Here is a 27,439-nt window from a genome sequence, read left to right on the forward strand (position 1 = left end):
CATCTGCCCCCTGATGGTCAGTGTACATCATAGCTACCTGTTGTTCTGGTCGTTCCAGTCACTTAGGCTTTTATTATATAGATCAGCCCCAGTACTAGTGCAATGCTTCCTGCATTATGAAAATGGCAGCAAAATACCATAAGCCTACAGAAGTTTGCTGAAAAATTATTTGGGCAATAAAGCAGGACCGAAGAGTAATGACTAATAATAAAATCTAACAAACTGGGGGTTTATTCCCAGGCATGAAAACGGACATGTGCTCAACTTTTACAGGTGCTGATTTTAGTGCTTTTGCAGCCTTGGAAGGAACGGGACCTGGTGTAATGACCGTGTTCATGGAAAAGTCCATGTTTCCAGAGCGCCGCTTTCAGGGACTCTTACAGGGTTCTCGGAGGAGAAACTGCAGGGGCGCCCACACGCCGAGGTTCCAGGCTCGCGGGAAGGTTACCAGGCGATGAAGAGGGCGGGATGCGGGCTTCCCCCGCGGGGCGCGCGTGCGGGACACCGGCTCTCGAGCCGCCCCGCGGCGCTGGGCCTGAGCGTCCGGTTGCCCGGGAGACGGCGCGGCAGTTCCGCTCGGGAGTGGCTGTGCGAGCGGCGGGCGGGCTGGGCCGAGGACCCGCGTCGGAGTCGGGGCTGCTCGGGGCTGCGTCACCGTCTCCCCGTCGGCGGGCGCCGTAAGTGCGGGTCCCCGGCGGCGGGGCGGGTGGGACGCGAGTCGGCGCGAGCTGGAGAGCGGTGTGGCGTGGGGACGGCCGCTCCCAGATAAGGGGGGCTCCCTGCGAGAAGGGGAGCAGGGCTGCCTGTCCGCCGCGGCCTCGGGCGGGACCAGAGGGGTGAGGGCCAGCGGCTGGGGGACGAAAGGCTCCGGCGGCCACACGGCGAGTCTCCCCGGCGGCCCGTGGGACGGGGCGAGGGGCGCGTCTGCGCGTGGGGAGACCTCTCTGTGGCCCGTCACCTGGACCACGTTACGTGAGGGTGGAGGCTAGTTCCGTGGCCCGAAAATAAAGGGATTTGTGCCGAGCTTTCACACCTGGATGTGTACACGTGAAACGTGATGTTTTAAAACAAAATTAGTTGCCTTAACTAGGTAAATTAGGTGTTTTTATGGTTTTCCGGGGATGCTTTTAATAAGTCCAACTGTACTATCACCAAGACAAAGATTCTGAGGAGGTGCATGTACTCTTGCAGTTCTGTAATTCCCGGTGATAAAGCCGACGCTGACTGGTTTCAGCCCGCTTTCCCGGCCAGTCTGAGGAGCTGTGCACACGCTTGGTTGCCCTGGAAACCGTAACAATGGAGCAGATTGTGACTTCCGACCTGTAGAACCCGGAAGGGCCTGGCCTGATCGGGAAGAGGGCGCCTTTCCCTCTCATTCCTAACGCGAATTCACTAGGAACTTTTAGATCAGGAAATTAATACCGTTTCCCACCCCGTTCCTCCTCCCTTTCTTAAGAAATACATCTTCACCGTGTATTCAGTGTTAGGACCTGGTTAGCGACACAGTTGTGGATCACAGTCTGCCTCCACGTGTTTCCTCTGTTCATACCTGCCTCCTTTTGCACATTTTTAAGACAGGTAATTAAGTGGAAAATTGTCAAAGAATTTAGTGACTCACTCAAGTATGTATCTCTGTATGTCTTTCTGTATTCACCAATCGGCCCAAGTCTATACCTGTTTTTGCTTTTGTACACAAAACTTCATTAACTTAAGAGTCAAATATTTGGTAAATTCTGAAGGCAGGAGTCCCTGTAGCCAAGAGGGATATGGCTTCAGATTCAAGGTCACTAATGGCTATGAAAAATATTTTCAACCAATTGCATCTATTCCCTGCCTATATACCTCTATCACTGTTTAATCTTGATTTCCTGCCCAATTACTGTATGAACAATCAAAATGTAATTACAGTAAAACCTTAAAAAAAAAAGACTAAATCAGTTGTTCGTTATATAACAAAGTAGGTTTTCCAAATGCATGTTAAAAATTTGGCAAATTAGTTACTTCACCTGTTTTTACTTATGTAGACACGTTTGTGTAATTAAAATTAAGTATGTATGAAAAGCTTACTTTGACAGAGAAGTTTCTATATATATTATTGTATTTTTTAATTTGTGCTGAATAGGTCTAGTAACTGAGTGCATTCACTCCTTGCCTCCAGTAAACAAATGCATATGGCGGGGCATGGCCTAGGACGCTAGTTAAAGCTGCTGCAGAAAGTTACGCCAGGAGACAACAGAACCAAAAACTTCACACAATTCGGTGTGATCACGTGCTAATCATTCACCCAACATGGGATAGGAGTAGTGACTTAAATATGTAGACTATAGTTGTAGGTATGTAATATTTATTTATGTTGGCAAAAGCACTACAATGTTTTTTCCAACATATGACTTATTCGATAAAATTTGTTTGAAATAATAGTGAATTAATAATAAAAAATAGCCTGTTAATTTAATTATAAGCAAATCTCGGTCAAAACCATTTTAAAATTAAACAAACAAAAACGTTGACATGGTGACAGATGATTACTAGAATTAGTGGGGTGATCACATTGTAAGGTATAAAAATGTCTAGTTACCATATTGTACACCTGAAACTAATATAACCAATATAAGATTGTATACCAACTATATATACTTAAATTTTTAAAAAATTCAGTTAGTCCTCCTGGCGAATCTCAGAGTGAAGGGAGGGGAGGAAGAAATTAATCAAAGAACTTATATGCTTAACCCATGGACACAGACAATAGTGTGGTGAAGGCCTGGGGTGGGAGGCGGGTACAGGGTGCAGGCGGTCAGTTGGGGGGAGGAAGTAATTAATCAAAGAACTTATATGCTTAACCCATGGACACAGACAATAGTGTGGTGAAGGCCTGGGGTGGGAGGCGGGTACAGGGTGCAGGCGGTCAGTTGGGGGGATGAAGAGGGACATCTGTAATACTTTCAACAATAAAGATAAATTTTTTTGAAAGTTCAGTTAGTCCTCAAATCTGCCTCACTTTAACTTTCCTCTAGGCCTTCTCAGGTTTCCCATACATGCCCATAACTAACAGAGTTTTCTCAACATAATCTGTGATGGATTTGTCCTATGTTACTTGAGTGTATATGCTTGAATTTTCACCCTCTAATATGAGAGAAAATAAAATCTATTAAAAATAGCATTGTATGCTAATAGTAGTAGTCGTCATTTATCCAGATAAACACTTTTTCTAGTTGTGTATTTTTATGATGGTTAGTGAGAGTACATGATTTATATCTTCATTGAGATAATCTGTGGATAAGAAAGATTGAACATTAGTGAAGTAAAAACAATAGATGCTCATTTGAAATGAGAAATTTTTTAAGTAGTCAAATCTTTACTTGACATTTTATTAATACCAATACCTGGATAGAGTGGTTTTTCAAATTGTGCATTTTTTTGAATTAACTAAGAGGCAGTATAGTGATTAAAATTGTGATCTTTGAAATGTGACTGCCTAAGTTCTAATTTCATTGTAACTTCACTGTGTCTCAGTTTTCTCATCTGTATAATTGAGAGTGTAGTAATAAGATTCTACTGACTAAAGTGGTTTTTTTCGGGGGGGGGGTGGGATTTTTAAGACTAATTAGGATTTTTATATTTTCAGTTCTTGGACTACCTTATGTAATTATGCTGGCCTTATTTAACATGTAATCTAATCACCACAAAATTCACAAATGGGTGATGCAAGACAGAAAAATTAAACCCAGTATTTCCATAGAAATCACTATGGATACAAAAGCATTCATGAAGAATTAGAGAAATCTACCTTCTTTTAGGAGTTTTAGTTTTATTTACTGTGGGAGCTAAGAGTTTAAGGACTTGTTCCTTCATACACATAAAAGCTAAGCACCATAAATAATTCTCTAAAAAGATTTTATTGTTTTTAACAGCCCACATGTTCTCTCTATTCTCTCCACCAGATGGAAGTACAGCACCTTGTACCAAGTCTTGATCTCCGTTCTAGTCTCTACCATATTCAAATCAGTTAGGAGGGAAAAGATAAACATCATATTCAGGAGTATGAAATGCTTCCTCAGCCGGGTTATATAGCATCACATTTTAATTGTTTACCAGAGTACAATGAAAACAATTGATTGGATAAGGTTCCTTTCCACAAATTCTTTTAATTCCACTGAAGTCAACACAGACCCATTAGGAGAAATAGCATATGAAACTTTTTGGTAGCTGGAAGAACTCCATAGGGCTGAACTCAAATAACAAAATACCGCCCAAATATTTTTAAGTGTAAAAATTAATCAACGGAACTAAACCTTTGGTATCCTTAGCAAATTGGTTTTATATAATAATCTGTGAGAACACCATCCTTGATAACTTGGTTAAGCTGAGTCATCTTATTTTCCAGGTGCAACATTGTACTCCAGTTAATCAATACAGTAATTTAAGTTGCTGCTACAATAATGGAAAAGTATGAAAAATTAGCTAAGATTGGAGAAGGGTCTTATGGGGTTGTATTCAAATGCAGAAACAAAACATCTGGACAAGTGGTAGCTATTAAAAAATTTGTGGAATCTGAAGAGGATCCTGTTATTAAGAAAATAGCACTAAGAGAAATACGTATGTTGAAGGTAAGTTAACTTGATGTGTCTATAATATGGTATTGGGTGAATATGTGTGTGCCACAATTACAAAGAATTTCAAAGTGATTCCCCCACCCCCCCATTGGACTTAAATTCCTTTGTATCAGTAACTTTGGGAAATAAATTGATCACCACTTTGGACTTTGGCCACTCTGCTACTTAGCTGGTATTGTGAGTACAGCTGTGGATTGTTAAAATGCTGAAGTAATCCCTTCTGGTTGGTAACTCACTGCCCTCAGTCCTCTCATTCCGCCCTGCCACCACCCCTCCCCCATCCTTCCCCCCTTAAACCTGCAGGTAAAAGAGCATCTGCTGGCACAGAGGGGCCACAGGGCTGTGCCCATGGGCCTGTGGGCATGGCCACGGACGGTCCTGCCTGTGACCTGCTCCCTGGGTCTCAGACATACTGACTGTCACCCCAGCCGTGTGTACACATTGTGCACGAAGGTTTTGTTCTAGTTGTTTCTTCTCTGATAGGCTTTGACATGTAGGATTCCTAAGTTCTCAGTGTAAACAGTTTCCTGTCATAAAAATCTTAGTTTGAGAACATAAGAGACCTTGGAGTTGCCTCTCATCCGCACCCTCATTTTATCAGAGAGGAAACTGTGTCATAGGGCAGCGCTTCTCACACAGGAATGTGCATGGGAACCCCCAGGGGGGACCTTGTTGAAATGCAGGTTCCGAGTGGGGAGCTGTGGGGTGAGCCTGAGATCCTGCATTTCCAACCAACGCCCCAATGGCACAGACCCTGCTGGTTCACGGACCAGCAAAACTTGTGATTTCAAGAACACACAGCCGACTTTCACTTGTGACAGGTCGTCTGTTTTTAGGAAATCCCCAGAAATCCAGTTTTTTAAAGGGAGATAATAGTTCATTATCCATCCTTTTTGAATATTATCTGTAGCAGGTTTCCTCAGCTAATGAGTTCTAGTGTTTCATTTAAAACATAAGTAGATATACCCGGATTTTTCAAGAGCACATCCATCCATCATGATAAAAAAGTAGTTCACTGTTACCTTGTAGCCAGCAGCCAGCTCTGGCCCAGAGCTCAGTCACAGGGTGTATTTCTGAACAGGTGGTTTTCTAATAAAACACCGCCACCCGCAAAGCCGTCAACGTAAGTTAGTGCTCAGGTAGTACCTCCTGGTTCCCCAATGGGAGAGTGAACTTGAAGGTTAATATGTAGCCAGATTCCAGCGCAGCTTGGTCTCTGGTGGTGATGACTCTCAGAGGGCACGCTTTCCCTGCTTTGGGCAGTTGCCCCATGTACGCCCTGACCAGTGTCCTTCCAAGACAGATCTACCTCACCTTCCTCGTGGACTCCCGTCACTTAAATGTGACTGATTTCCCCTCCGCACTGTGTTTCTGGGCTAAGCTAATCTCATTGGCAAAGGAGATGTAAGTTGCTGATCTGCCCAGAGGCAGATTTGACCGGGTTGAACGGTGGCATTGCATCAGCTGTAGCATCTGGGAATTCCTTTCCCTCCTGGTAGATATTTTTTCCTTCCCTTTCTACAGTTCTGGCTGCAGCACAAGCAGCTGGGTTTCCTGTGTGGCCCGTCTCCTCCGCTGTTTGTTTGCCTTTTGCCCTTTTAGGCAGTAGAACACATGGGGGGGGGGGGGGGGCGGGGACCTGATTTGGTGCGCCGAGGGTATTTTTAATGTATAATAAATGCCCCTTTCCCGGAGTACTGAGCAGCAGGCACGCCGTCACAGGGGGATATATTTTTGGTCAAGCCATGCTGACGAATGCTGAGGTAGGGGATGCTGTGTAGGTCCTCGTACTTAGGAATCTATACTGGGCCTGCAAAATATTTATTAAGAAATGAAATGGAAATGAAAAAGTGTCTCAGGAGAGAAAGGGATTCCCAGATGCTATAGCTGATGCAACAAAGCTATGATATATATATATATATGTAAATAGCACAGAGTTTGCAAAAATGATTTGTCTACTAAACTGGGAAAACAACAGGGAAGATGAGTTATAAGTAGGAGTGATCAGGTGTCCTGGTATAGAACCAGAAGTCTGTCTGGTTAGCATCCTCCCTCAGAAGTGTCCTGGTTTATATGCTAAACTATAGGGTCACCCTAGATATAGGCAGGGCGACCCTACGTGTCCGGTTGCCTGGGACAGCCCTGGCTTATACTCATTACCCTGGTATGATGCTAAATTACATAGTTGCTCTAGTGATGGATTATCTTAATCAGGATTTTTCCTTTGGTCTGCACCACCTTAAACAGAGGCTGCCTTGTGGAAGGCTTCAGTTTGGGAAGAGAATTTAACACAACGTTTAAGCATAAGAGAGAATAATAAAATCAGAGAACAAAGCTGGAAAATGACAAATTAAAAACAGACTAATGTGGACTCCTAGCATAGGCACTTTCATCGGATTGAAGGTTAGGGTCTTGTATTTCTGAGAGCCAACGCTAAAATCCATACTGGGTTTAAATCCAGCTGCCATTTACAGTAAATCCATGGCAGTCTGTGAGCTACTAGTAAATGGGCATTGATGAGTTTTGTAGTTTCACACAATAATTCCATTTCCTCATTTTTTATTCAGGTTATTTTATCACACATATTTAGAATTTCCACAAAATGCTGAAGTATTTGTTGTTGTAGAGCTTATATTTGAAGTTGTGTACTTTATTTGTTATCTCCAGAGAGATTCAGGTTAGTTACCCTCTATTTTGGGTGCATGAGACAAATTCTTAAATTTTTCTTGCAATTTTAAGATTCCTTGTTTCTGAATAAAGGTAAGAATTCTTACAGGGATGGTTTCTCTTGTAAGTAGCTGTAATAAAATTCTCCACAAGACTTCCTGTTCTTAATATTGTAAGGGATCCAGGGAGAAATTCTTACAGGGGACAAGTCACCAAGTTTTGTATTTCAATTCCTTTGCAGCAATTAAAACACCCAAACCTTGTGAACCTCATTGAGGTGTTCAGGAGAAAGAGGAAAATACATTTAGTTTTTGAATACTGTGATCACACACTTTTAAATGAGCTGGAAAGAAGTCCAAATGGGTAAGTAATCTAGCAGCTGAAGCTCTGCGGTCGGGTCCCAGTTTCAGTCCAGGTGGGATTAACTCCGGCAAACTTCAAATCAGAGCCACAGTTCCCCTTTCTACCCAGATGCACCTGCTGGCCACCCCTCTCCAGTCTCAGGATGTGCTCAGAGGGCAAATGAGTATTAACCTAGAGTAGAAATGATTAGGAAGACAAACCTACACATATAAGTCACAATGCATTTTGAGGCCAAATTATGTATTGGTGCCCTAGCCGGTTTGGTTCAGTGGATAAAGCGTTGGGCTGTGGACTGAAGGGTCCCGGGTTCGATTCCGGTCAAGGGCACTTGCCCAAGCTGTGGGCTCGATCCCCAATTCCGGACATTTAAGAGGCAGCCGATCAATGACTCTCTCTCACTTTCCCTCCTCTCTGAAATCAATAAAAATACATATTTTAAAAAGATGCATTGAAATAAAAATTCCAGAGTAAATATTAAAAAATAAATGTTATGTATTGGATTGTCTGAATTCAGGGAATGAATCGTGGTTCAATATCAAGAAGTCTATTCACATAATAGGTTAAAAGAGAATATATATATATTGTATGTTGGTAAAACCTGAAAGGCAGTTGATAAATTCAGTATCCTTTTCTGATTTTTTTTAAACCTTAGCAAACTAGGATTAAAATACTTTATTAGCACGCATGCGAGCACACACACACACACACACCCCTACACAGACCCTCTTCCAATCAACAACTAATTTTATACTCAACACATACCCTCTTCCAATCAACAGCTAATTTTATATTCAACAGCTAATTTTATACTCAACACTCCATGAAAGTGGAAAACAAGACAAGGACATCAGTTGTCACCCCAGCTGGGATTTGAACTCTCTCTCATAGTGCTCAAAATGGCTATGCTATTCTTTCTGACTCTTAAAATTTTTAAACACTATTGTCTCAGGTTTGGCTCTAGGCCAGTGGTTCTCAACCTTCCTAATGCTGCGACCCTTTAATACAGTTCCGCATGTTGTGGTAACCCCCAATTTCATTGTTACAAATTGAACATAATTAAAGCATAGTGATTAATCACAAAAACAATATGTAATTATATATGTGTTTTTCTGATGCTCTTAGGCGACCCCTGTGAAAGGGTCATTCGACCCCCAAAGGGGTCGCGACCCACAGGTTGAGAACCGCTGCTCTAGGCAAAGGGAGACCATTAAGCTGTGTCAGAATTCAGTACAGGAAACAGAGACCACTCCAGAAATTTCGGAGGGAGGTGATTTAATACTGAGAACTAGGTGCTTTCACAGATTAATAATTAGAGGCGCTAGAGGCAAAGGGCTGCCACCAGACCGCTGATGTCACGGGCATGTCACCATAACTGTGACCCAGATCGGGAAACTGCCCTGAGGAAAATGCTTCCACACACTTGTTGCTGTTTCTCGGCGTTTACCCCAGCCCCACGTGGTGATGTCTTGTGGCTAGTACCCCACCCAAGTCATATACAGGTGGAAGGCCAGCTGCATCTGCATGATTCAGTTTTCAAAAAGTGATCTGAGCATATTAAGTATCCAGATATGATAAAATAGTAAAGCTGAGTGATGGGTGTGTTTGGAATATCAGATAAGTTTAAATTTAAAAACAAACATTTGATAAAAAGAAATCTTGCTTCAGATTTTTTCTTTTTGAAATATGCAAACAGCAATCCCATCTCATGACTGGGATTGAAAAACACCACCACACTGAGAAAAATAGTTGTAGCACATATGCAGACTCTGACACACATTGAGTCTCCATAAGTCAGAAAGGAGTAAACAGACCAATCAAAAAAGCGGTAAAGACTCTGAACAGGAAATACACAAAAGAAGAAATGTAATAGCCAATAGTCATGTAAAAATTAACTTCACTAATAGTTAATGACATGCAAATGAAAACCAAAATGAGGCCTTTTTTTTAAACCACAGATTGGCAAGCATAACCCTGCAAAACCAAATGAGGAGGTAGGGCCTTTAATGCACAGATGTTTTTTGGGGGTGTAAATGGGCATAACCTTCCTTAGGGAAGGTAGTTTGGCAGTGTGTAACTGTGTAGATGTCATTCCTGGGACCGTGAGGTGAGCAATGGGTAGACAGCAGAAAAGTTAAAGGGACTGTCATTCCTATGACAGTAGAGACGGTTACCCAGAGCACATTTCTCCCAGCCAGAATACAAGTTGTCCAGCTTCCCAGTTCCCCATGGAAAGCACACCTGCCCATCCATGGTATTTCCCAATGTTTTCCACACAGAGTAAGGATTCTGCAGGGACCAAGCTCCCAGGCTCCCATTCCCAGGCCCTTTATTCTCCCCGGCCTTCCCTGGCTCTGTACCCGCCTGCTGACCAAGTGTAAGTCACTTTTACACAACAGCCCCAGCACTTGCTTGAGTGTTTACCACCAACATGAATTGGGCGACTTGAAGGTCAGTCTTCAAGCATACCTCTTTTCCTGCAAAGCCAGGCCTCGGGTCTCCCTGAGGTTCATCCCTGAGGATCAAAACGCAACATATACCTACCATTGGTCCCAGAAATCCCACTTCTAGAACTTACCTTAAAAGATAGTTGCACATTGAGGTTGAGACGGCCCCTATGAGGCTGAGACGGCCCCTGTGAGGCTGTGACGGCCCCTGTGAGGCTGGGACGGCCCCTGGGAAGCTGAGAAAAATACCACATGAACTCACTCATTTATGGATAATAAGGACCATTGTAGACTGATGAACAAAAATGGATACAGAGGCAGAGCAGCATTAAGCAGAATGTCAAACTACAGTGGGAACCCTGGGGAGGGTTTGGGGGGTGGGAGATCAACCGAAGGACTTACATGCATGCATATGAGAATAACTAATGGACACAAGACACTGGGGGGTGGGGGAAGCTGGGGGAATGTCAAGGGGGGTGGGGGGGAGGAGACATATGTAATACTCTTTGTAATACTTTAAGAAATAAAAAAAAGATAGTTGCACAAATGCAATGAGATGGATGATTACGTATATTCATTGAAGCATTGTTACTAGAAATAAAAATTGGATCAACCTAATTGCTCATCAATGGAGACTAAGTAAATTATGATACATCCATATGGCGTGGTCCTTTACAACCACAAAATATCTGTGTACATATTAATATTTCTATTTCTATGCATAAAAGTGTCTGAAAGAGGCGGGGAAGTGGCGGAGGATGCACTGGGTGGCTAGGCACGTATCAGAGAAGAGTTCATAGATGCACTTTCATGTTTTTTGAATTTTAAACCATATGAATGTGTTTTTTAATATTAAAGTTAAAAAGTAAATTTGAACACACAAAGGGAAGAGAAACAGAGGTGCCTAAAGGAACAGCCACCGTAGATGATGGCAGTTATTTGGGGGGAGTAAGATGCGAGTCAACACTTTTTATTCCTTCACTTTTCTGTGTTGTATGAGTTTTCATGTTAAGCCTGTATCATTTTTGCAGATGTAAAAATTGAAATTTGAAGAGGAAATTATGTAATTACAATGAAAAAATAGTAAAGCAATTTTCATTAAAACATTTTTAAAGAGCATTTCCAAGGCACCCTTTGCACTGTGTTGGTTGGCCATCACAAGCCCACTCACTCCACTTTTGTTCTCGCTTCTGCTCCTGTAACCCCATCCCAGGAGTTTTTTAATTTCCTCTTTTATTTTTTTCCCTAGAGTTGCTGATGGAGTGATTAAAAGTGTATTATGGCAAACACTTCAAGCTCTTAATTTCTGTCATCAACATAACGTAAGTGACATTTTCTAGTGCATTTGTTAATTCTTCATGATGACTCTTCTAAGAAACTCAGGGGTGTCTTTCAAGAGCTAAAAACAGGGAAAGTAAGAACCAGAAGAGCAAAACAAAAGAAAGTTACCGAATATGAGGAAAAACAGTGCATTATTTGTGGCCCTTTTCCAATTTCTATAAGAACCAAATTTCTAATTCCTTATGAATTAAAAGTTTGTATGAACGTAATGCTTCTTTTTGCCTCAGGACTACTGATTCCTATGACTATTTTTAAATTGGATTAAAATAAGTTCTCTATAGTGTAATCCACTTTGGCACTTTGTTTTGTTTTTATGTCTCTTAAGTCTTTTTTTTTTTTAATATATTTTATTGATTTTTTACAGAGAGGAAGGGAGAGAGATAGAGAGTTAGAAACATCGATGAGAGAGAAACATCGATCAGCTGCCTCCTGCACATCTCCTACTGGGGATATGCCCGCAACCCAGGTACATGCCCTTGACCGGAATCGAACCCGGGACCTTTCAGTCCGCAGGCTGACGCTCTATCCACTGAGCCAAACCGGTTTCGGCATGTCTCTTAAGTCTTTTATTCTATAATAGTCCCCCTCCCACCTTTTAAAAAATCTTTTTCATCATTACTTTTTTATAGCCGTAGTTCTTCAAACCCGAGCATGCATCACAATGCCCAGAAGGTCTTGCTAAGACACAGTTCGCTGGGTCCACCCCCAGAGTATCAGATTCCATGGGGCTGGGATAGGACCCGAGAATTTGCATTTCCAAGCATTTTCCTGGTTGATACAGAAGCTGCTGGTCCAAGATCCACACTTTGAGTCCTACTGTGTTACTGAAATCATTCTGACTGATTGCATCCTGTGTCAAACTGAACTTGGTCTTTCGCCTGTTTTTCCTTTAAATTGGCATTTATATCTAGAGGCTTGATCATTTTCAGGTTCATTTTTCTTCACACAAGAGTAGTTCATACATAGTGCTGTGCACTTTTTATTGCATCAACATCATGAGGCATCCAATGTCTGATTGTCCCACTGAGCCACACCAGCCGGGCCAGAAATTTTAGACTTTGATGCAAACTCATTTGAGGAACATAACCTGTTCTTAGTAAATCACCAACTTTTGTATGACTCAAAGTGTTAATCCAGGTTTCATAAATGGGTTACCTAAAAGGTAGAATATCAAAATGAAGTTGGTTTATATTACAACAATGTATTTTTTAAATTAATAGCTAAGGCCTAGGGCTTTTAAGGGACCTCAAAAGGTTTAACAGTTGACAGTGGCTGAATTGAGACTATCTGTACTAGCTTCTATTGCCAGTGCCATTTTTGTGACCAAAAATAAATTAAGGATTTAACATGTTCTCTTCCTAGATAGTTGCTCTAGAAGCAAAGAGAAATTATTAGAACTGTCCATTTGACAGCAACACTTACAGGGACGGACAGCACAGCAGAGAAGTGAGGCAGAGGAGCCGATTACTATGATGCTCAATCTGGGACTGTCAGTGGCTTCCCGCACTTACAGTGTTGTTGAGGGGATGAGCTACTTACTTCACATGAAGGCGCTTTGGGAAGTACAGAGCTCTGCCTGGGGGCTGAGTTAGAGAACAAGAGTACCATCATTCTTATCGTGTGGCCCTCTCTCAGGAGAGCTGCCAGTCCTAATTATAAGGGAGTTTTGTTTATCACTCAAATATTTCTCCAGTTTCTCAAATGTGAATGTGATTCTTGGGTGGCAGTAGTTCTTATTATAGGTACACTGAGACTCATCGAGGGTTTTACTCTTACAGTTAAAATAGAATCCGGTAAAAAGTGGAAGAAATAAGTGTATGATACTGCCTTCTCTCCCCACAAAAAAAGTCAGTTTTTATATCCAACAATTATTTCTTCACTGATGTAACAACAATTTTTTTTTTCTTTTGGTGTGATAAGTGAAAAATTGCCACTTTAAGTTCTTTTAAGAAAACTATATTTTTATCTCATAGACTATGTTTATCTATCATTTAGAGTAAGAGGTAATGTTTTCTATGCTTTGTCATTTTGATGGCTCAAAGAAATAATCAAATATTATCTTAACAGTGTATTCACAGAGACGTAAAACCTGAAAATATTCTAATAACTAAGCAAGGAATAATCAAGATATGTGACTTTGGATTTGCACGAATTCTGAGTAAGTAACCACTTTTTACTAACTTACTCAACTCAGATGATTATGAAATAATATAGTTGAAAACCTCACTTTAGATATTGAATGAATGCAAATGTCTTATTGTTACTATTCAGAAATGAAAACCTCACTTTCACCTTTAGTCACTGCATTAATTAGCACTTCAGCTCCGCTCCATTCAACTAGAATTTATTGGACATCACATTTATATGCTTTTCCCCATAGGAGAAGAAAAGGGTTATAAGGTGCATTTCTGCTCTGCATGCTCTTATAATCTCAAGTAAAACAAACAAAAGAGTAATGCAGGCTGGTTGGCAAGGAAGTGCAAAAGTGAAGGGGCAGACGGTTCCCTGGAGGGAGATGCTCATGGGGGCTGGAGTGGTTGGCAAATAACCTCACAGAGCTGGTGAGACTAGAGAGTGAACTGACCCTTAAAGAGAGAATTCAGAGACAGTGCTAAGAAAAAGGAAATCATCCCAGACAGGGAGGAACCAAGGGGGGAGAGGGACAAGTCAGTGTTTCTCCCCAGATCTAGAACTGCACCGGGCTGGCAACATACACATTGCAAGGTGGTGTGTACACCGTCAGCATCCGGACAGGACCCAGGCACAGGGGACTTGACCGTGCATTTGGAAGCTGGTTTACACTTGACCTTACACTAGAAATTGTCAGTCACACTGCCCTCTGTTCAGGATTACATAGATGTTAACCAGCAAAGGTGCCTCTGGAAGTTGAATGCACAGTGTAACTGTTTCCTCAATCGGCATCAGAGCATGAACTGTTAGGAGTGTGTGGCTGCTGAGAGTTCTGAAGCGGACCTCGGTGCCTGCTCTTAGGAGGAGTTCACACGTTGGGAACAGGGGACCCGCCTCATCTGATCGATGTTTGCAGTTCCAGGAGATGCCTACACTGACTATGTCGCTACAAGATGGTACCGAGCTCCTGAGCTTCTCGTGGGAGACACTCAGTACGGCTCTTCAGTCGATATCTGGGCTACCGGCTGCGTGTTTGCAGAGCTCCTGACCAGCCAGCCGCTCTGGCCGGGAAAATCAGATGTGGATCAACTTTATCTGATCATCAGGACTCTGGGTAGGAGCTGCGTTTTATGGCTTACAGCCGCTAAGTTGTCATGGTAACAGCATGCCATTGTAATGACCAGCAGGGGCTTTCTGCCTCTCCAAGGTGCTGGTCAGGATGGTGGGGTCTGGGTTGGAGCCAAAACCCAACCCTTTCCTCAGTCTGCCCAGCCATTCGTCCCTCGCTGAGGAATTTCCAGATCCTCTCCATGTCAGGCCACTTAGCCAAGGAATAAACTACACATCTACTCTCTGTATTGGGCTCTACAGCTAAGGATGTGCGTCAGCTGTACAGACCTTACTCTTAGGAGGTATTGGATCCAATGCCATTTCTGTCCACTGTAAAAGAGGGTTTGTCTTTTACGTGGCAACATTGTTTGTGATGCCTTTTTAGAAATGAGAAGCTGGGGCTCAGGAGGCTTCCATGATTGGCCTAAAGTGCAGAATAGGAATGGAACTCGGAGAATCCCTTTCCTCGTGTGTCAGCATCCTCAGCAGTGGTCTGCCTCCTGGCTGGAAGGGAATATAGCCCAGAAGGTTACCTGCAGCTTTACTCTGGCACCATGGCTGCAAAGATACATCTACACACAGAACGAACATTTATTAATTCCTTCCCATAGGCTCTCCTGGCAGCGTGGGTGCCGGGCAAGGGAATTACTGCTGTCCCGTCTGGTTCCAACACATTCTTCTGGACAATTTTGCAGCATGAAAAATGTGGGGCAGAGTATCACCACAGGACACACCTCTAGTGTATTTTGTTTGATTGATTTCCTGAAAGGCCAGTGGAAATTTACATCAGGTAGATATTAGACAGGCCTGAGTTTGAAATCGGGTCTGTCATTAAATGACCATGTGACTTTAGACAGGTTACTAAACTCTAAGCCTCATTCTCATTGATACAGTGGAGACTGAAAGTGGCACCCATTGTTAGATTGTATGAGATTAAGTAAGGTCACGTGTGTAAAGTCCTCCGCATCGTGTCTTACCTCCTCTTTTGGTGGAGGTGTATGCAGACCACGCTACCTGTGGCAGAGAGTTGTGTGGGAGAATTGACCTTACCTGAGAAGGTGAGTTTAGGCCAGTGATGGCGAACCTATGACACCTCTGACACGCGAACTCATTTTTTTGGTTGATTTTTCTTTGTTAAGTGGCATTTAAATATATAAAATAAATATCAAAAATATAAGTCTTTGTTTTACTATGGTTGCAAATACCAAAAAATTTCTATATGTGACACGGCACCAGAGTTCAGTTAGGGTTTTTCAAAATGCTGACACGCCGAGCTCAAAAGGTTCGCCATCACTGGTTTAGGCAGGGACCTATTCCTTCCAAATCTGAGGCCACAGTCAGGATCAGTATTTCTTTCGCATCTGGACCTCAAAAGTTAACCATGTAAGCACTATATTACTTTTATAAACTGAGCATAAATTATGTGGTTTGTATTTTATAGGAAAACTAATCCCAAGACATCAGTCCATCTTTAAAAGTAACCAATTTTTCCATGGCATCAGTATTCCTGAACCAGAAGACATGGTAACTGCTCCATTTCAGATGGTTTATTATTTGTGTTGCTACTTTCTTTAAAAGGGTAGTTATTTTTTTTGTGTGTTTTTCAATTTTTATGCCTTTAGCTCCTGTTTTCCTTATGCCACACTAACACAGATCAAAGAAACTATATGAAAACTATATGAATTAATCAGGAGAATGCTTATAAAGTTTACTATCTGAAAGTTAATTTAATATTAGCTTTGAAGTGCAAGTCTGTTTAGTTCCTTGCACAAATAACTGATTCTTCTAGTCAAAACACTCAGGTACCTTTTCCTGAAATAATTATCTCATAAACAATACTTACTGTAGTACTTTTTTATTTTGAAAAAATGCATTCTCTGTTTTTGCAAATCAATAGATGCAAATCAATAGAAACCATTTTTTTCACAAAGTATATTTTCACACAGAAGGTCATTCTACAAAATGATCGTCACTGTACCCAAGTCAAAACTCCAGACTGCGATGCTCACCTCCACACTCTCGCTCTGGGCTTTGCCTTTCTCTGGGAATGTGTCACCTACTGCCTGAGCCTCTTACATTCTGTACACATAGACTTCCTGTTTGTGTTACCTAAGTTTGGGCTGTGATCTTTGAAACTCCATATGGTCTGGATTCTGCCTATAGAATGGACTGTCCATAGGCGTGTGTCCACACTCACACTGCCTAGGTTGGAGTCAGAGGGCTGCAGGGAGGGGAAAGTCTGTAAAGACAGATCATGATTTACGGCACAGGTGAACAATCTGAGGTTTAAGACGTCCCAGCTATCTCTAGACACCATCTTTGTTTTAAATGTATTTCATATAATACCTTGATTTATATACTGGCTCTCTTTAATTAAATGTAATAAAAGGTTAAAAGTTGATTTACAAGGCTAGAGGTTAAATTACAAAAGAATATGCAATTTAAAGAATAAAGCAACAAATACACATTAAGAATGTTACCACTATCTTTGAAACTTCCTCCTTCCTGAATTCTCCTCCTCAATCCCATCCTCCTCCCTCCTCACTATTCTGAGTTTATGTTCATCATTCCATTGCTTTCTGTATTGCTCTTACACATGTAGTTCAATGTAATTTTCATTGATGCTCAAAGCCTTCCTGTGAGTAGATCAGACACAAGTATTATAGGACTGTTGTAATATTTCAGAAGGGGACATTTGGAACCCACATTTATCAAACATCAATTGCAAGGCATTGTGAAATTAAGGAAATAAATCCAATTTTTGTCTTTTAAGTATTTACACTATAGTGTAACATTATGTAAAAATATGATTTTTATTAAAAGAAATTATCTAACCTACTAGGGAGTCTTTTTTCAACGTGTTCTTCTTATTAATATATTAAGATATACATTATGTTGTTTTTATGTAATGTTAAAAGTTTTTACTTTATGTCCTAGGAAACTCTTGAAGAAAAATTTTCAGATGCTCATCCCATGGCTTTGAATTTTATGAAGGTACTTAAGAATCACTTATAATCATTATTGACCGCAAATTGTAATGATTGAAGCTGGTAATTCTGGGAGGAGAGGGCAGTAGTACAAATAATGCCAAAGTAGGATGTAGTCATTGAAAATGATAAGGAACTGTAAAATCATTATAGTTAAAGGAACATCAGTGGCGTAAGCAATACTCTTTCTAGGAGATGGCCCTGGCTGGGTGGCTCGGTTAGTTGGAGCATTATCCTGTACACCAAAAGTTGCGGGTTTGACTCCTGCTTATGGCACATACTGAGGTTATGGGTTCAATCCCCACTGAGAGTGCATAAAGGAGGCAACCAAGTGATGTTTTTCTCTCCCTTCCTCTCTCTAAAATCGATATAAAGAACATATCCTTGGGTGAGGATTAAAAAAAGTTTTTTTAATTAATATAATTGGGGTTTGCTGTGATGAACACAATTACTTCTTTTGCATTCATTAGAAATTTGAATATTAAGTTAGTATATTCAGACTATGGAAGTTTATGATGTTGAAGGTATAGAACAGCTCAGTCCAGTATGGTAGCCACTGCATGTTACTATTGAGCACTTGAAATATGGCCTATTTGAATTGAGATGTACTAGATTTCTATTAAAGTTACTATTAAAAATATAAAATATTTCATTAATATTTTAAAATATTAATTGCATGTTGAACATTTTAGATATGTTGAGTTAAATAAAATTTTTAATGATTTTTAAAAAATTAATAGAAGACCAGGCAAAGCCCGAGTAATATAGACACCATAAATGGCCTATGCATGGGGCCTAAGAGATAGTCAAGCAAAGGACAAATTCTAGTAAAAAGTAGAAGAAATTCACCTATGACTAGGCTACTATTCATGCTTGACCAACTGAGGGCATGCTAGATATGACTCTTCCATTAAAGTGCATACTAAAAGCCCTTAGGGGACAGGGATGGAGCTACCAGTAAAAGTATCTGCCTTTAACAACCAATTAAGTTCTATTTATAGCTGTGGTTTCCATATATTCATCAGAATGACCTGGAAGCTTTTTCAAAGCACACATTCCAGTATCTAACCTCAGATTCCAGAAGCAGAATCTCTATATATAGGACCTTAGAATTTATATCATTAAATATCCCCCTGGGCGATTATGCTAAGCAGCCCAGTTGAAAACTCATATGACCTAGAAAGTGGAGCCATCTGGATGACCTAGAGTTGACCTTGTAGACCGGCCTTTGTGCCAGTGCTGGTCACTGCAAAGGTATTATCCAGGGTGCTGGATTCCTTCAGTCTGAGTCCTCCTGAGTCCTGGTGCCTGACCCCTCTGTGCTCTCAGACTGCCCTTACACTTGCTCCACTGGGCCTCAGCTGTCTTCTGCTGGTCTCACTGCTATGACCTGCCTTAACCCAGCACTTTGCAGGCCCTGTCCTAGAAGCCCAATTTCCTGACCTTGTTCTGGACAGGTTGATCAGACCCACCTACAGTTTAACAAACCCAGTTGGGGTGGGGGGTGTCAAGCACTGCAAGCCCAATCCATTCTCATGTTGAGGCCAGGCCTTCCTGTGGTTCCTCCTTCAACTAACCAGAGAAAAAACTTCCAGGACACAAAAACTCCACTGTATAACGCAAACTCCCTCTCCTCATCTCCGAAGTTGGAGTGCCCTGTTGGCCTGCCCAGGATTTTGGATGAAGCTAGTTTTGTCACTCGGCTATTTGATTTAGATTCAAAATGTTTGACCTGAGACCCAAGAACTCTCATAAGTGCATCAAGGATTGTGCTGTTCAGTGGGCTACACCCTATGTCCTAGACTCCTGCTCCATGTTAGATGAAGACAGGCTTTCTTTCATTAATTGCAATGGAGACATCTTTAACAACAAATGAGCATCAGCTACCATAACGGGTAGTTATCCCGCGAGACTGGGTCAGAATCTAGGCAAGGAACTGCTCAGGTGGGTGAAGTGCCAGCCAGTGGCAGTGCCAAGGACAGTGATGGAAATGCAGGGACCAGTATGTGGCAGATCTGTATTCTGTTCATTAGGTTTAAAATGAGACAATGGGGACAGTATTTATTTTTTATTACTAATATGTTTTCATAACCAAAACCATCCTATTCCTACATCAGTTTTATCTGGTCATCAAGAAGAAGACTGTAGATTCTTGGAAATTTTGAAGGACTTTGAGTGAAATTTGAAGTTTCAGGAAAAGGATCCTGGCTTGGACTTTGCAGTTCCAAGTTCTTCTCCCTCATCTCTAAAACCCTTCCCATGCTAAGAGCCTCTTGGGTTACAGAAAGCTTTTAACCAGGCTGTCAAGAACTCAGAAGCCACAACTCCATCCAGGTCATCTCAGTGCACCTACAACTAATCCAGCGGGACATTGCTCCAGCTCAGGCCCCGTGAAGCAGCTCAGCTTTAACACTCTCTTCTTAGAAACGAAAAATGCTCTTAAAACAACAACAGCAACCCATAGGTCTTTAGTGAAAGACTAGATTTCAGTAGACTGAACATCCACACAAGGAAGTGAATGAATTCAGGACATGGAACTAAAACTGGCAGTGTGATGATCTTTTAGATCTGGGAGGGCAGTAGAGGAAGGGGGCGAAGAAGTGTCTGCCTCAGTCTCCTAGGGCGAGCATAGCCCAGTACCAGGAACTGGGTGGCTCAAACAACAAATTTATTCTCACAATTGTGGGGACCAGAAATCTAAAATCAAGGTGTCAGCAGGGCCATGCTCTCTCTACCGCTCCTAGGGGAGGATCCTTCCTGGTCTCTTCCAGCCTCTGATGTCCCAGGCACTCTTGGGCTTCTGGCAACAGAATCCAGTTTCTGCCTGTCTTTACATGATGCACACTGTGTGTGTCTGGCTTTGCAATGTCTCCCCTCTTTGTATAAAGACACCAATCAGATTGGAGTAGATCCCACACTACTTCAGTATGACCTCATTTTATCTAATTACATCTGCAAAGGCCCTATTTCCAAATAAGGTCACGTTATGAGTTCCTGAGGGCTAGGACTTTAACGAATATTTTGGGGGTACACAGTTCAACCCATAAGAGTGCCCTTGAGACAAAGCAGAGATATTAAGTAGGCCATTGCTCCTGTGGTTCCAGATTTCAAAGGAGAGGTCTGGATCAGACACATACATGTGGAAGTCTCTGGTAAACCTTGACCATTGAAGCCATTGAGCACCAATGAGATTAGCTAGAAACTTAGAACAAATGAGAAGAAAGGGGAACCTGGGATTGAGCTTTGAGAAATTTCATGCAACCGTTGTGGAGGAGAATGTAAAGTAGGAAAGGTTGGTTTGAAAAGGGATGGCCAGGAAGTAGGAGGAATGAAAGTGAGGCATCAGAGAAGCCAAAAGAAGAGTTTCAAGAAGGAGGACGTGGTCAGTTGCATCTAGCACTATTGGGAGGAGAACACAAAATGTGGAAGTAGATTTAAGGATAGGGAAGTAGAGATCATAGGTCTGAGTAGCAAGAACCACTTGAGAGTGGAATTGTGGAGGCAGAAGCCAGAGTGAAGTGAGGGAGAAATAGAGGTGACCACAGTTACCAGCAAGCTATAAGCACTAGATAAAATACAGACTTGATTTTTCTAAACTCATATTTGCTCTATCCAGTGATTACTCAGAGTTTTGGGGCACAGTAACAACATAGGCCCCTCTTTTAATGTCTTCTTTGCTTTTCATCCAAGGAGTGTCTGAAGATGAATCCAGATGACAGATTAACCTGTGCCCAACTCCTGGAGAGCCCCTACTTTGATTCTCTCCGAGAAGACCAAATTAAAAGAAAAGCACGTAATGAAGGAAGAAGCAGAAAACATCAGCAGGTACCTCCATTCAAAGGTTAAAGTGCTATTAAAAAGATTTTTTTTTCCTTTTCCTACGTTTCAAAGTGAGACTAGATGGACACCAAGACCTTATTTTTGCACTGGTTTAGTTGTATTTGTTTACCTAATAAATACTGGTTGATGTAATAAAATCATAAAGCTATGAAATATCCAAATTGTTACAAAGTCTTATTCCAAGTACACTTACTGCACAATTCTTTTGTTACACTGATTGGCTATCCCACCAACCAGAACATGTACCCAAAATACAGCAACTTCATACAATAATACCCCATTACAGCAGGACTGAGTTGAAACCCGCATGCAACGGAATCCCAGTACCTTTCCGTAGCCTCCAGACGTGCAGTACAGGACACGACTCTACCATCTTTTCACCCCGCGGGCACGTAAGTCTGCTTTTCCTAGATTTTTTCTCCAAGACAAGGACAATTCTGGCTAGATGCAAAGGGATGAAACTCAGGTATCTGGGAACCAAATCCTATCCTCAGATGTACCAGTATTGCATAAAAACATGGTAAATGTGGCGGCAAATGTTGATTCTGCAGTTTATTAGGCAACTACTTTTTACTTTCAGAAAACTTTGAAGTTAAAACATAAATTCATAGAAGTTTTGTTTGGGGTCCCTGCCCCCTCATCTTATATCCATAGCACCTAAAATAGTATTTTGTCATATAACTATGATCCAAATAACTAAATAGATAAGCAATGGTTCTTAATAAGACAAGATGGTAGTTTTTAATTTATCAGAGACTAACAATCATCCCATTTTCGTTTGCTTAATCTTCCGCCTTTGATCTACTTCTTGGTCATTTATCTTCTCATTAGCATGTCCCAATAAAGGAAGAGAGCAGTCTTTTTTTCAACTATTTGATAGTTAAAATAGAAGTTTGTTGTGAGAGAAACAGTAGAGTAATCAATAAGGAGAACTACTATGGTGATTTCTCTGTATCCGAAACCTCTGGATCTCCAAATTTGTATTGCGTAGATCATTTTACTGTTAAAGTTACATGTATCCAAGTTGAGCCCAATACAGTTTAGTTAACCAAAAGGTTAGGGTTTGTTCAAATAAGTCTGAGGCAGCAGTATGAAATACGGTGTGACTTGCGTGTACAAACACTGTCCCCTTCAAAACATCTCACTAGATTCCTTGCCTATGGCCTGGGAGGTCAAGAGCAACACTGCTCCATCCTGCCTCTTGGTTCCCAACTCAGGTTCTGCCACACTGTCCTCAAATGGGGTTGGACATGCTCCACCTTTAAGTCTCCAGTTCACAGCTGGACACTTAAAGCATCTCTCCACCACGTGAAGTCTCTGGAGAGCAGGGCCAAGATAAACAGGGATAGCTTTCAAGTCCTGGTTTCCTTTTTGAGGACACACCTCTTTCCCAGACACTTTGCTGTATCAGGAAAAAAAAAAATTCAGAAAGATCTTTTCATTCAGTCCGGTTTCATTTTGTGAGCTCAGATTTCTACTTCGATACCAACTTCTAGCTCTCTGAGTGATGACCAAGAAATTCATTAAGACCAAATATTGTTTAAAGTTGACAGTAAAGAAGTTTTTAATCTTTGCTGTCCCACCAATATCCTAAAATTAATATCCTAAATTTTTAAATTGGAAATGGGCACAAAGGAAGCCTTGGGAATTATCATTTAATAGCTGGTGAGCATGTGCCTTTTTAACACTGACTAGATACTCCAAAATTTGTGTATTGAAATAAATTAGAGTGCATTCATAAGAAGCCTAGAATAAGTAATAGAATCTAATTTTCAAGTATCAGAATATCACAATTTTTAGAAAAGTATCTTTATTTAATGTTTAAGTTCATGTCTTTTGACATCTTTGTACCACATGTATCCTTTTTTTGCCACCTTTAAATCAAACTGTACAAGTAGGAATTGTTTTCAATTTACCTTCTTATTTTTGTCTTGTTCTGCTATTAGAATCAACTATTGCCTCTCATACCAGGAAGCCACACCTCCCCCACACCTGATGGAAGAAAACAAGTCCTCCAGTTAAAATTTGATCATCTTCCAAACATTTAGGAAAATGTTCTTTCAAGTGGAAAGTAATTTAATATGTACACATTTTTGTACAAGGGAGATAGGAATTCTCAGTGTTTCAAATGCAAATGAGCCATATGAAAATTAAGATGCCTTCTAGAATTGTTTTGCTCTGATCATTACTGATTCCTCTGCCCAGGCTTTTCACATGCCAGCTTTATCTCTTAGAACATTTTCTTAAAATGTTATAAAGTCTGAAACTGCACATATGGAGGAGATATTTTCAATCTCATCAGAGCAGCCCCTCTTGAGGCAATTTATATTGAGAATTTGTGGGCTTATACTTTGATTTATGAACAAGATTTGCATGTACCATCTTGCTTCAGCTGACCACATACTGTCTTAGAGCAATATCAAATAGCTTGCCTCGCTGCTGTTTGTGTAAGAAATGACATTGTGTCTCTGTATTTTAATTCACTCTTATTGTAACCAGGTCTGTTGAGTAATGCTGCTATTTTATTGGGTTTTCGTATTGGTGTAGGAAGGGAACTTTAAAATGTCACTTATGTTTATTTTTTGATTCCAGGGTAGACTCTACTTTCTCTTTCTCATGAGACATCGACGTTTCTGTTTTTAAAGCTAGCAGGAGAAAATTTTGTATATTTACACAGTAAATAGTGGATGAGCTACAAGGAATTACCATCTTCATAATACCCTGGGATAAGGGGCTGCTGACTCTCCTGCTGTCCTTTGGTGCATCGTGGTTCCTTATCCATTTCCCCTCCTGGCTACATCTCAGTACCTAAACCTGTCCTCCTGGCTGTATTTTCTAAATAGTTTATCATCAACAGTCTCCCAAACATTTGCATCCACAGCTTCTATGAACTTGTGCCGCCCTAAACTTGTGCATCATGGTCAAGTCAGGCCTGTAAACACTTCTGAGAGCAGGAAGATTCTCTTTCGGTTACCTTCATTTTGTGTCTCTTACCAAAAAAAACAAACAAACAAAACACCTCAATAGGTGAGCCCAGCTTACACTGTGATATTTTCCCAACTAAGTTTGACAGACCTATCTACATACAAACATATGTACATATATACACATATATGTTTACATTGATAAATTGTGAAGCATCATAGTAGATGCCTGTTATCCTGGACATCTAAGGATGATGCCGAATATTTAAAGTACTTTGGGTTTGCTAACAAGAAACTCATGTGAAATTATAGCAATGGGCTGGCTCTTCCTGTCTGGCATAAAGACTCAAAAGAGTGAGGTTCCTATCAATAAATATTAAGATTATTTCATCAACTCTTTTTTGCTCCTAGGTTCAGCATGCTCACCTGAACATTTTGCAAATACACACAAGTTCAGAAATTCCTTGTATATGGCACTAAGACACTAAGCATAAAGTATTTTAAAGAAACACAATAATAACACTTACATTCCTCTTTAAAAGTTCATTGCATTTGTAGATCTGGCTTATAAACTTCCAGAGAATCTCATTCAATCATCAGGGAGCATCCCTTTACTAAAGAATTACGGCATCTGAGCAGTGGTTCCTTGCTCACTGGAAGGGCATTCTGAGTGGGCTTATTTGGCCATTTAACATTCTGAGTGTAAATATAAGCTGCTGGGGACTTATTTTCCTCTTATTATTAAAAAATGCGCCTCTTCAGAGTTGTATGTTTCTTGAACTTTTAATAAGATGATACCACAGGTGCAAGGAAAATGAGAAATAAAAGATAAAAGGCAACTTTGCTAAAAAGATTTCTTTTTAGCTTTCATAGTGTTTTTATCATGTAAGCCTCTTCATTGTCAAACCACTCATGCTACTCCAGCGCTTGTTATGTGCATATAAGCTGCACACACAGAAATCAGGACAGCACGAGACTCTACTACCCATCTTGCTCCTAACTGTGCCTCAAACAACAGTGAAGATTTGGGCAGAGTTTGGGAGAGTAATCGTCTTCCCTTACTTTTGCTTACATTTACGAATTCAAACTAACATTTCTCATTTTGTTCCCTTACACAAATCCATCATTTATGTGTGACTGGAGAGGAGAAAGCAGGTAATGCTTAGAGAAAGATTCTGATGCAGTCATATTACCACGCAGAACAATAACTCTTCTGATGACGTCTGCGTGCTTGGCTTCCCTGCGTGACCCAGGTCACGTAGCACTGCTGCCGCCTGAATCACTCAGGCGCACAAATCTCCGATTGCAGCTTTTCTCTGTCTCCATGCATGCTGCTCACCTCTGTGCTGCACAGGTCCCCTTGCCTTTCTCAGCCACATGACAAACATGCACCTCTGGGTCTGGTACCCAAATGAAGTCATGACTCTTGTAGAACTTATCCTCACAGAAGCCCGCAGGATTCTGTAATCTCGCCTTTCCTTCACTCTTGTCCAGCTTCTGGCTGACCTGGGCCTTGCCTCACCTGTGCCAGCTTTCCAGCTCTTTAATTTGTGTATAATTTTTTGCTGCTGCACACATACTGTGCTGTCGTGGTGAGCGGCACCACCTGAATATTTGAATGTGGTGGTGGTTCCCGCTTGCCCCAGCCACGAAGCACTTGTAGAGGGTCCCTTTTCGAAGGTTATTCTAGCTAGACTGAAGCATTAACAAGCTGTGTTCAGTGGGCTTTTGAAGGCTTGGGATTCGGGAGGTGACTGGGTAAAGACACCGCCCTCAGGCGGGGAAGGAAGAGGTGAGCAGAGAGTAGATGTCCCTCTTCTGGCTTCTACGCGATATCACACTCTTCACTCATTGCTCTTGCAGATTCCCCAAACTACAAGAAAGGAGGAAATTAGTAAGTTCTTTTGACAAAAAATTTAGTTCTGAAAGTATTTTATAGTTCTTTAGCTTACTTGCTATAGAATTATAATTTTTTTCAAAAAGATACAACTTTCTTGGTCCTTTGTCACCATCAATGATTTCCAATCATGGTTTTGGAGCAAATGGCACAGAGTAATCCCAAAGCATTTTTTTTATTATTAAAACATGTTACCAGAAGAGGACTGTTCCTAAAATTCCACAAACAGAAAAAAATTGAGGAGTCAGTGTAAGATATTAGATGAATCACAAGTATAGAGGTTTTTAGCGCATATAGTTAAGACAGAGAGAGAAAAGGCTACACACAGGTTAAAGTAATGTTCTGGGTACATGTATGTGTTTATCTTAGATTAAAATCTTTAACTCAACAACTTCATTCTTGTTTTAGTAGATAACAAAAAGTTTTTAAGAGTGGTAGTTTAGAGAATAATAGAAATATCATGTGACCTGGGAGTTAGGCCTCCAGGTTCTAGGCCTGGCTTGCAACTCTCTATATAGATGTGTAACTTTTCTTTGCCTTCATCTTCCCATTCTATATAATAAACGCCTAATATGCAAATTGCCCAAACGGCAGAATGACCGGTCGCTATGATGCACACTGACCACCAGGGGGCAGATGCTCAATGCAGGAGCACCCCCAGCCTGTAGGCCCCAGGCCGGCCATGGCAGGTGCCATCAGGGGCCCCCCAATTGCCCCACAGGTCACCCCACAGATCGGCCCTGATCGTTGGCCAGGTCTAGGGACTCTACCCGTGCACAAATTTTGTGCACCAGGCGACTAGTTTGTATAATAAGAGAGTAGATAATCTAGATGATCTAAGGCTCCGCTTCAGCTTGGTGTCCTGGGCATACCTCCCACTAGAACAGGGGTGGGCAAACTTTTTGACTTGAGGGCCACAATGGGTTCTTAAACTGGACCGGAGGGCTGGAACAAAAGCATGGATGGAGTGTTTGTGTGAACTAATATAAATTCAAAGTAAACATCATTACATAAAAGGGTACGGTCTTTTTTTTTTAGTTTTATTCATTTCAAACGGGCTGGATCCGGCCCGTGGGCCGTAGTTTGCCCACAGCTGCACTAGAAGATGCTTTCTACAGATTGT

General features: G+C 41.3%; 1 protein-coding gene across 2 annotated transcripts; it reads left to right on the top strand.

The window, feature by feature from the left end:
• The first annotated feature begins 243 nt into the window (after positions 1-243).
• Positions 244-27,368, top strand: CDKL4 (cyclin dependent kinase like 4). Of its 2 annotated transcripts, XM_059660042.1 has the most exons (11): positions 244-677; positions 1,457-1,578; positions 4,385-4,607; positions 7,522-7,643; positions 11,337-11,409; positions 13,496-13,586; positions 14,475-14,672; positions 16,110-16,192; positions 17,606-17,662; positions 21,346-21,480; positions 23,442-27,368. In XM_059660042.1, the coding sequence occupies exons 3-11, from the start codon at positions 4,440-4,442 to the stop codon at positions 23,541-23,543; spliced, it is 1,029 nt and encodes a 342-aa protein (XP_059516025.1). In that variant the 5' UTR covers positions 244-677; positions 1,457-1,578; positions 4,385-4,439; the 3' UTR covers positions 23,544-27,368. The 2 variants fall into 2 exon arrangements, with proteins under 2 accessions (XP_059516025.1, XP_059516024.1); XM_059660041.1 differs by lacking the exon at positions 1,457-1,578 and having other exon boundaries at positions 246-677; positions 23,442-27,367.
• The last annotated feature ends 71 nt before the right edge of the window (positions 27,369-27,439 follow it).

Source organism: Myotis daubentonii, chromosome 12 (genome assembly GCF_963259705.1).
Source record: "Myotis daubentonii chromosome 12, mMyoDau2.1, whole genome shotgun sequence".
NCBI lineage: Eukaryota > Metazoa > Chordata > Mammalia > Chiroptera > Vespertilionidae > Myotis > Myotis daubentonii.

Bases quoted from the DNA above. Each gene is read 5' to 3' on its own strand.
- CDKL4 (XM_059660042.1), top strand. From the start codon at position 4,440: ATGGAAAAGTATGAAAAATTAGCTAAGATTGGAGAAGGGTCTTATGGG. The intron at 4,608-7,521 runs GTAAGTTAACTT...ATTCCTTTGCAG, and splicing joins GAGAAATACGTATGTTGAAG to CAATTAAAACACCCAAACCT. The intron at 7,644-11,336 runs GTAAGTAATCTA...TTTTTTCCCTAG, and splicing joins CTGGAAAGAAGTCCAAATGG to AGTTGCTGATGGAGTGATTA.